The 9,723-nt window shown below is 58.6% G+C and overlaps 1 protein-coding gene across 1 annotated transcript; it reads right to left on the minus strand.

The window, feature by feature from the left end:
- Positions 1-6,324: 6,324 nt before the first annotated feature.
- Positions 6,325-7,597, minus strand: LY6D (lymphocyte antigen 6 family member D). The gene is made up of 3 exons (XM_012468340.2): positions 7,543-7,597; positions 6,677-6,775; positions 6,325-6,545 (listed from the first exon to the last, which is right to left on the minus strand). Exons 1-3 carry the CDS (start codon positions 7,592-7,594, stop codon positions 6,325-6,327), a joined length of 372 nt encoding a protein of 123 aa, XP_012323763.1. The 5' UTR covers positions 7,595-7,597.
- Between the last annotated feature and the right edge of the window lie 2,126 nt (positions 7,598-9,723).

A 9,723-nucleotide genomic window follows, 5' to 3' on the forward strand; every position in this document is an offset into this window, starting at 1 on the left:
AAAATAGCAAAAATAAGAGAAAAAAAAAGTGAGGTCGAAAAAGAAAACAGAGAAAAATCAATGAGAGCAGTGTTTGAGACTGCCCCTCCGGGAGGAAGACCTCAGCAACCCCTCCCCAGTCCAGCTTGTCCATGGCAAGACCAGAAAGAGGACCTCTTGCAAACCAAAGCTAGCTCTCTGTGGGATCTGGCTGCCCAGGCTGGGTGTTAAGGGAGGCTTCTGGGCCCCCCTGACCTGGCTGAATAGTGCTCCTTCCTTTCTGGTGGAAGCTGAGGCCTGACTGGACGATGAGGAGAGCAGGTGGAGCTCTTGTCAGAGAACCTGGTCAGAGCTCTCCCTGAGAGCTGCCCTCTGTCTGGACACTGTGCTTAGTCTGACTGTTTTTAGCATTTCCACTTTTAAGACATAGAGAAAATTTCATCCTGGTGATGGGCCAGGAGAGTCAGCCCTGCACCTCCTGACAGGGTCAGTGCCCCACCCCTGGGTGCTGGCTGAACATCAGTGGCTGTGCCTTGGGGCCCCACCCCTCAGTCCTGTGCCCAAGACATCTCCCTGCGGGTCCTGGGCTTGGGCTCTGGCAGAGGGAGCTCCTCCTTCAGTGGCTCTTGGGAGGAGGGGCTGGGGCTGTCGGCCCACTCTGGCCGGCCACGCTGCCCTCACCTACAGGGTTGTAGGCCCTGTTCGGGGCTGTGGCCTGACAGGGTGGCTGGGCCTGGGACTGGGGTCAAGTTGTGTCCAGGACATTTGAGGAGCTGTCCAGCAGAGTCACAGAGAAGCAGCCTGGGGGTCGGGAGACTCAGCTAGGGACCCTTGGAGGTGCAGGGCAGAGGGCAGTGAAGGGCCAGGAGCTGTGGCTGTCCTTGGGCTTTGTCTGGAGTCCTGCCAGCCCCCAGTCCCACGGCAGCCACACTGGCAGCCTGGCCCTCTCTGGATCCTGTGGGTTGGCTCCCACTTCTGGGCCTTTGCCCAGGGTCCACACACAGCCTTGCCCATTGTAGTGGGGAGATCCCATCAGCTCTGAGGCGGAGCAAAAGGCCTCAGCCTATTTCCATATACATAATGAAGAAAGTAATTACAAATATAAACATAGTAGTTATTAGTTATTCATGTGTGATCTTAGTTATTCATGTGTGATCTTAGTTATTCATGGGTGATCTTATTCATGTGTGATCTTAGTTATTCAAGTGTGATCTTAGTTATTCATGTGTGATCTTAGTTATTCATGTGTGATCTTAGTTATTCATGGGTGATCTTAGTTATTCATGGGTGATCTTAGTTATTCATAGGTGATCTTATTGATGTGTGATCTTAGTTATTCAAGTGTGATCTTAGTTATTCATGTGTGATCTTAGTTATTCATGGGTGATCTGTTATTCATGTGTGATCTTAGTTATTCATGGGTGAGCTTAGTTATTCATATGTGATCTTAGTTATTCATATGTGATCTTAGTTATTCATGTGTGATCTTATTCATGCGTGATCTTAGTTATTCATGGGTGATCTTAGTTATTCATGGGTGATCTTAGTTATTTATTTGTGATCTTAGTTATTCATAGGTGTCTTAGTTATTCAAGTGTGATTTTAGTTATTCATGTGTGATCTTAGTTATTCATGTGTGATCTTAGTTATTCATAGGTGATCTTAGTTTTTCATGTGTGATCTTAGTTATTCATAGGTGATCTTAGTTTTTCATGTGTGATCTTAGTTATTCATAGGTGATCTTAGTTATTCATGGGTGATCTTAGTTATTCATGTGTGATCTTAGTTATTCATGGGTGATCTTAGTTATTCATGGGTGATCTTAGTTATTCATAGCTGATCTTAGTTATTCATGGGTGATCTTATTCATGTGTGATCTTAGTTATTCAAGTGTGATCTTAGTTATTCATGTGTGATCTTAGTTATTCATAGGTGATCTTAGTTATTCATATGTGATCTTAGTTATTCCTGTGTGATCTTATTCATGTGTGATCTTAGTTATTCATATGTGATAGTTATTCATGTGTGATGTTAGTTATTCATGTGTGATCTTAGTTATTCATAGGTGATCTTAGTTATTCATATGTGATCTTAGTTATTCCTGTGTGATCTTATTCATGTGTGATCTTAGTTATTCATATGTGATAGTTATTCATGTGTGATCTTAGTTATTCATGGGTGATCTTAGTTATTCATGTGTGATCTTAGTTATTCATAGGTGATCTTAGTTATTCATATGTGATCTTAGTTATTCCTGTGTGATCTTATTCATGTGTGATCTTAGTTATTCATATGTGATAGTTATTCATGGGTGATCTTAGTTATTCATGGGTGATCTTAGTTATTCATGTGTGATCTTAGTTATTCATGTGTGATCTTAGTTATTCAAGTGTGATCTTAGTTATTCATGTGTGATCTTAGTTATTCATGTGTGATCTTAGTTATTCATAGGTGATCTTAGTTTTTCATGTGTGATCTTAATTATTCATAGGTGATCTTAATTCCTTTACTAATGCCTCTCAGGTCAGAAGTGTGAACCTGGGGTGACATTGTGAAATGAATGACACTAAGGCAAGCTGCTCTAAGCCCTCTGTCACGCCCGCATAAGGGCTGCTGGAGGGTGCCCCGGCTGTGCGGCAGTGCCAGCGCTGGGAAAGCCCCACTGTTTAGCCAGCTAGGGAAGGAGACGTCCAAGATGGCCGAGACGTCTACTTCCTGGGGAAGTTAGGAGAAGACTCCGCTTCTCCAAGCTCTTGTGGTGGGCCTGACGGCTGTCAGGAGACCCACAGACATCCAGAGCTGAACTGTCTCTGTGTGAGGCTGTGCTTCAGTGGTCACGGTCCAGGTCCACTCTCATGTTCTGCTTCTACACCTGGCTCCTTTTGTCTTAGAAAAGATCATCAGTAACAGTAACATAAATCTTAATGTTTTAGTTCTTTCTTGATAAGTATGGAAAAGGTGCTGATGCATTATGCTCCTTGCCTCTCTTTGGGTGCCAGAAATTCCTGAGCCCGTACCTGAATGACACGTGATGTTCTTGACTCTGTCACTGCCATGCCCCATCTACCCTGCCCCCAGTCTCCAACCACCAAGGCCACACCCTACCTACCCGGTCCCCAGATTTGCAACTAAATAAAAGTGAGAGCATCCCGTCCTGGCATTGGGGCCACTGCAGGTCTCCGTGATCTGGGTAGCCGTGGACCCCTGGGCCCAAACTCTCTTTTCTGTACCTCTGTGTCTTGTGTCTTTTAGTTCTACAATTTCTCGTCTCCGCAGCACCCGGGAGCGGCTCGCAGACCCTGTAGGACTGGACCCCACAGCCCATGCTGCCTCTGTTGTCCCTGTACCGGCCGCTGCTTTGCAAAGTCTTCCCTGACCCACAACAGAACTCCCTCCCTCCTGTCCTGGAGTTTGTGGCCACAGCCCTGGCTTCCTGACTTTCCAGGATGGGAGTGGTGAGGGAGGTGGCATTCCCTCCTGCCTCCAGGCTGCCCTGGGTGCAGAGCCTCCCTTAATGCCCAGCCTGGGCAGCCAGATCCCAAGAGGGCAGCCCTGGCCACCCCGTTCCTGAAGCGGCTGGCCCTGGCCCTGACAAGGATTCCTGCGGTCAGCCTGCCGGGAGGTGGGCAGGAGTTGCTTTCCCTTGCCCAGCCTTGGTTTCCCTACACAGAAGTGGGGATGGGTGGTGGTCTGCAGCCTGGGCACTCCCACTCCTCTGCTGTCTGCCCGACTCCCATGCCCAGGTCCCTTCACACGCTCTGCCCTGGACACTTGGGGGCCTCCAGGCACCTGTCCAGAGTGGAGTGGAAAAGGGCACAGATGGGGCCATGAGTGGCACTGGCCCGGGCGAGGGGGGATTTTCCCTGTGCCTGAGCTCCAGCACCCAGCTCTCCGGTGGCCACCAGAGGAGGCTCCAACCCAGGCCTCACCCCAGGAGTGTGTGCAGGCCCTCCAGCATGGCAGCACTCAGGGGAGAAGGGGCCCCTTCACCCAGGTCATGCTCCTGAGACTGGGGTTCAAGAGCCTCCAGAGAGGCCGGCTTGGCACGCCCCAGGCCCAGCCCCAGCCTCGGAGCCATGTGGGCACTGAGTACCCACAGCCACAGCCCAGGGCCATTCCAGCTGCCTGGAGGACCCCATCCCTGGGCACCCAGCAGCCCCCTTGGCCAGACCTCACCAGGGTGAAGTAGAGTGGGCGGGGAGCATGACTCAGGGAATGTGGGCCAGGCGGGGTCGCCCAGGGGCAGGGAGGGTTCCGAGCCCGCTGCATGGGTTCTGGCTGTATTTCCAGTACAAGGCTGTGGCGTGGAGTGAGAGGAGGCCCCCAGCAGACGCCACAGCAAGGAGCCCTTTCCCTCCTGGAGACGGCCAGAGGCTCCCGAAGGCTGCCCCGAGTCCCCGGAGGGATAAGTCTCAGGCCTCACTCGGGTCAGAGCAGAGCTCCGCCTTCCCCAGGCCAGTTCCCTCGCAGGACTGGCCTGGGAAACCCATGGTGGCCGAGCCCCCTCTGGCCCTGGCTGGCAGACCTGTGGCATGGGTGGTGGCCGGTGAGGGATCAGCAGTGTTTCCTGGCCCCAGGTCCAGACACTCAGGTCTTTGTCCCTGGCACCGTGAGGCCAGCACCATCACCACCCCCAGTTCCAGCCAAGGGCAGGAGCACTAGGTGGGTCTGGGCCCCGGCTAGGAGGAGGGCTGAGGCTTCGCGGGAGGCCAGGGCCACCATTGACAGCCACGTGCTGCAGATGGGGTGCTGGCGGCCTCAGGTGGGTGCCCAGTGGAGGAAGATGGAGGCTCCGGGGGGCAGAGTGCTTTGCCTGGGGTCTCTCAGTCAGGGCAAGAAGTGACCCACCTTGGCCACCCTGGGGAGGTGGGGACCAGGTGTGGAGAAAGGGGATCCCAAGTGAGGACAGTGAAGCTCACCCAGACCCAGGCCTGGGTCACAGTGCCTTGGCTGAGCACTGGTCAGGCAGCCCTCCAGGGTGGGGTTGCACAGTGTTCCTGGGTCCCAGGGGAGGCAGGATGGACACATGCTAAGAGCAGGCCTCCCCACATCACTCTCCACCTCCGACAACCAACCAGCACCCTGCTGGCCCCCAGGCCCTCGGCTGGAACTGGGGGTCGTGATGGTGCTGGCCTCACCATGCCGGGGACAAAGAGCTGAGTGCCTGGACCTGGGGCCAGGAAACACTGCTGATCCCTCACCGGCCACCACCCACGCCACAGGTCTGCCCGCCAGGGCCAGAGGGGGCTCGGCCACCATGGGTTTCCCAGGCCAGTCCTGCGAGGGAACTGGCCTGGGGAAGGCGGAGCTCTGCTCTGACCCGAGTGAGGCCTGAGACTTATCCCTCTGGGGACTCGGGGCAGCCTTTGGGAGCCTCTGGCCGTCTCCAGGAGGGAAAGGGCTCCTTGCTGTGGCGTCTGCTGGGGGCCTCCTCTCACTCCACGCCACAGCCTTGTACTGGAAATACAGCCAGAACCCATGCAGCGGGCTCGGAACCCTCCCTGCCCCTGGGCGACCCTGCCTGGCCCACATTCCCTGAGTCATGCTCCCCGCCCACTCTACTTCACCCTGGTGAGGTCTGGCCAAGGGGGCTGCTGGGTGCCCGGGGATGGGGTCCATGGGACTTTTCCTGGGCCGTGGCTGTGGGACATGGCTCCGAGGCTGGGGTTGGGCCTAGGGTGCCCCAAGCCGGCCTCTCTGGAGGCTCTTGAACCCTGGTGTCGGAGTCTGGCCCAGGATGAAGGGGTGAGGGGGCGCCTTCTCCCCTGGGTGCTGCATGCTGGAGAGGCCTGCAAACCTCTGCCCTGTGCTCCTATGCAGGCCTCACCCCACGGTGCCCTCCACCTCTGGGGCAGTGGGGTGGCACCTGAGCAGCCTGTCCCTCCCCGGATGGTGCCATTTCGGGCATTGCTCCATGATTGGCCCCAGGGCACATGTGCTGGAGGCTTAGGGGACCTGTGTGGCCTGATGCCTGCCCCAACCTCCTCTGTCCCAGAATAGCACACACACCAACACACCGGTTTAAATCCTTTATGTCCATGCAGAGATTTGAGTAGAAAAATAAACGGCAAAAAAACAGTTTGAAATGTGGCGATCAGGGGGCGGGGGCATGAGGGGGAGGCTCCCGTCCTCCACCCTCCAAGCGGCGGGGGCTGCATTCTCTACGGGGTCTGTGGGGCCTGCTCCAAGTCATCAGCACTCCATGCCCACCTGGACCTGGCCCCAGATTTTCGGGGAAGCCCCAAGCCTGGGGCTCCTGGCACCCCCATTGCAACTGGGGAAGGGAGCCGTGGAATCCCTGGAGAAAGGGAAGGAAAGGCAGGAGGGGCCTTCCTTGCGGGGAGGTCACAGGCCAGGGACTAAGAGGAGGGCCAGGAGGCCCAGGGCCAGCCCCAGGCCGAGGGTGGCGCGGGTGGGCGCCGCGCTGTGCAGCTGTGCATTGCACAGGTCCTCCTGGCAGCACTGGGTAGAGCCGGCGCCGCTGCTGACCTGGCCTTGCTGGGTGTGGGTGGACACGCACGAATCCACACAGTCCTTCTTCACCAGATTCCCGCGCAGAGGCTCCACTGGGCACAGGTGAGCGTGGTCAGGCCCGGCGGCCGCCTCTGCCCCCCACCCCCTGCCCACCTCCCTGCCGGCGCCCACGTCAGCCAGGGATGTCCCCCACCCCCGGGGCGCCCGGACAGAGGCTGCTCACCCGTGATCACGGTCGTGCAGTATCGAGCGCTGGCCGGGCACTCCTTGGGCTTCTTGCAGTTGCTGGAGCTTTGGCACACATGGCAGCGGAGGGCAAGGGCTGTCGGGGATGGGGCAGGGCGGGGGACGGCCGAGCACGGGACTCAGTGAGTCCCGCTCCACCACCCGCGGAGACCCCTCCAGGACAGAGGCCTCCACCCTCCACGCTGCCCTTGCCCTGGGCCCCCAACCCCCAGCCCTGGGCCCTGTCGGGGCGGGTGCCCTGAATGCAGCCTAAGGGGACCTGTGCTCAGCTGGGCTGGCTGGTAAGAGGTGTCCTCTCCTGGCCCTGTCTAGGGTGTGCTGCCGGCCTTTCCTCCACGGCCTCAGGCAGCTCTGTGACTATGCCAAGAGCAGCCTGCAGGACCCTGGCTGCTGTCCCCCACCCCAGGGGCTGTCCGCAGAGTAGATGGCCGTGTTTCCGAGGGCCTGACTGAGCCAGGGCCTGCCAGCTTGGCTGCTCTGAGCCTATGAGACGGGCTCGGTGGCCTTTGGGCTATCCTAGGCTGTGCTGGGGGAGACCCGGGGACTGGGAGGGGCTGGTGGCCACCCTCCCAATGAGAAGCATCTCAAGACACCCCCCTGCTCCACTGACTCAGGGTCCGTGACTCCAGGAGTCCATTGTAAGATCCTCAGATTCTGAACCATTGTACACAGGGGACCCCATTAGGTTAAGATGAGGGCTCCCGGCTGTTTTAAAGGTGAAGTTTGGCACACACAGTGCGGGATTCTCTGTGCCTAGAGGTCGTCAGCTCCAGCCTCCTAGTATTTGGTGACCATACAGGCCAGAGCTGCCCACCAACCCCTCCCCTTGGCTCAGCCCCTCACCTGGCCCTGCAGCCACGGCCAGGGCAGCGACGAGCAGCAGGACCGTCCTCATCGCTGGTGCCGTCGGGGAGCGGTGTGGGTCCCTGCACGGCTGGGGCCTTATAGGCACGGGCTGGGCGGGGGTGGGCAGCCCGCCAGCCCGCGGGATCCGCAGGGCCCTGTGCAAGCATCAGCCCAGGACCGGCACCCGCCCCACCCTGCCTGGCCCACGCCCACCAGCCTGGCTGTTGCCGGGCGCTGTGCCTGCTGCCTCCCCAGGCAGGGGTCTGCCCCCACAGCGGGCCCAGTGGTTCCTTCCTGGCCCTGCTGTTCCTGCTCGGCCCAGCCCCCTCTGCCGCTCGCCTGTGCTGGGCAGCACCCAGCTGTGGTGTGGAGGGACCCACAGAGACTTGCCTTGCCCCTGTCCTGGCCAGGCTGATGGTGAGTGGGAGCGGGAGATGGAGGTCAGCCTTGGGCCCAGCCTCCTGCCACCGCTGCCACATGGCTGATGAACAGGCACCAACAGGGCCAGGCCAGGGCAGGGCTTGCTGCAGGGAGGGTGGTCCTGGGCTGGGCTGAGACTCAGGCTCTGGGGAGCACCGTGGGCCCTGGAGCCAGTCAGGCCTGGGCTGGAGACCGACCCTCTGGCCCTTCCTCCCCCGTCTCTCCCTTGCTGAGCCCCACATCACGGATGCTGCGGATCCCGGCAAGTGTCTCCTGAGAATGCTCCTGGCCGGGCTCTCCCTGACAGTCCCGGGACCTGGCAGACCTGCCCACAGGTGGGGTTGTCTGGTGGTGCCTTTGGAAACCAGGAGGGGTGCAGGCAAGAGCCCCTGGGGCAGCCCCACATTTGCATCTGGTGCCTGGCTGCTGGCTGGTGCCAGGCTTCCTCGGGCTTGGTTGGGACATGTGAAGTTTCACTCGCCAAGGCAGGTGACCCAGAGGTCTATGCCCCCACCCAGAGAGAGGACGTCTCCTGCAGCTTCGAGTCCCTGCATCCATGGGGTGCAGTGAGAGGCATGGGTGGCTTGGGGGAAGGTGCTTCCGGGGGCCTCGGGAAGCAGAGCTCAGGGCTTGGTGACAGGATGGTGACTCGGTGGGCATGGCAGGTGGGGAGAGTGACTCACTGTGGCCAGGGGCATGAGAGCTGCTGGAAGAACAGCTTTGGGATCCCTGTTGGGCCTGGTGGCGCTGGAGGGTCCAGGCTGTCAGGTGGCCTGAGAGTGGGGTCTGAGTGTGGGGCACGGGAGAGTGGGCTCCCCACACCTGGGGCTGGAGGAGGGCCCTGCACATCTAGCTCAGCCCCGTGGGATGCATCAGGTGTCACTGTGGCTGCGTCCCTGCCAGGCATGGAGGCCACAGCGGGTTTCAGTTCTGGGGGAGGAAGGCCTCTGCCCTGGTGGGGCTACTCAAGAGGATGAGCTGCCCATGCCAGGTGGTCCTAGCAAAAGCATGAGCAGCAGCCCACGCACGGTTCACCCTCAGGAAGCATGAACGGCGGCCCCAGGCAAGGTTTACTTTCAGGAGGAAGTGGGTGATTCTGATGCCAGGAGCCCTTGGACAGCTGGGAGCTTATGGGGACAGTGCAGTCAGGGAGGGCTTCTTGTAGGCAATGACCTGACTAGAGCCTCAGAGCCAGGGGTTGGAATGGGGAGAGGAGCCATTGTGGTCCCTCATGCCAGTCCTCACCCAGTGCCTGTTTGCTGGTGAGGAAATGAAGGTCAGAGAGTGCCAGGCAGGTACGGGCATGTCCCTGAGTGGGGCAGAACCTGGTGGGGTCTCAGGCACTTCTCAGTCTCACCGCCCGCCCTTCCCCTCCTCCCTCTTCTGTCCTCTAGCACCTGGGCCCTCTCCCCACTCCACCCCTCCCACTCACTCCTTGGAACTGGGGCCCTGGGCCTGGTGGCTGGTACCATCAGGCTGTTGGCAGCAGGAACAACACCTGAGATTGGCGATGAAGGAACCTGGGGCAGGGAAAACCACTGCTCCGCCCCCTCAGCCCTGCCGGCTGCGTCTTGAACCCAGAAGCCTGGCACGGGAACAAGTCCGGTGTGGGAACAAGCCCGGTGTGGGGACAAGCCCGGCACGGGAACAAGCCCGGTGTGGGGACAAGCCCAGGCCTCTGTCTGGAGCAGAAGTTCCTTGCCTGTGACCCTTCCCCCAGCTTCTGCCCTCTCTACCTCATGCTGGGCTCCTAGGATC

Source organism: Aotus nancymaae, unplaced genomic scaffold (assembly GCF_030222135.1).
Source record: "Aotus nancymaae isolate 86718 unplaced genomic scaffold, 86718_ANA_hifiasm-v0.15.2.pri h1tg000036l, whole genome shotgun sequence".
Taxonomy (NCBI): domain Eukaryota; kingdom Metazoa; phylum Chordata; class Mammalia; order Primates; family Aotidae; genus Aotus; species Aotus nancymaae.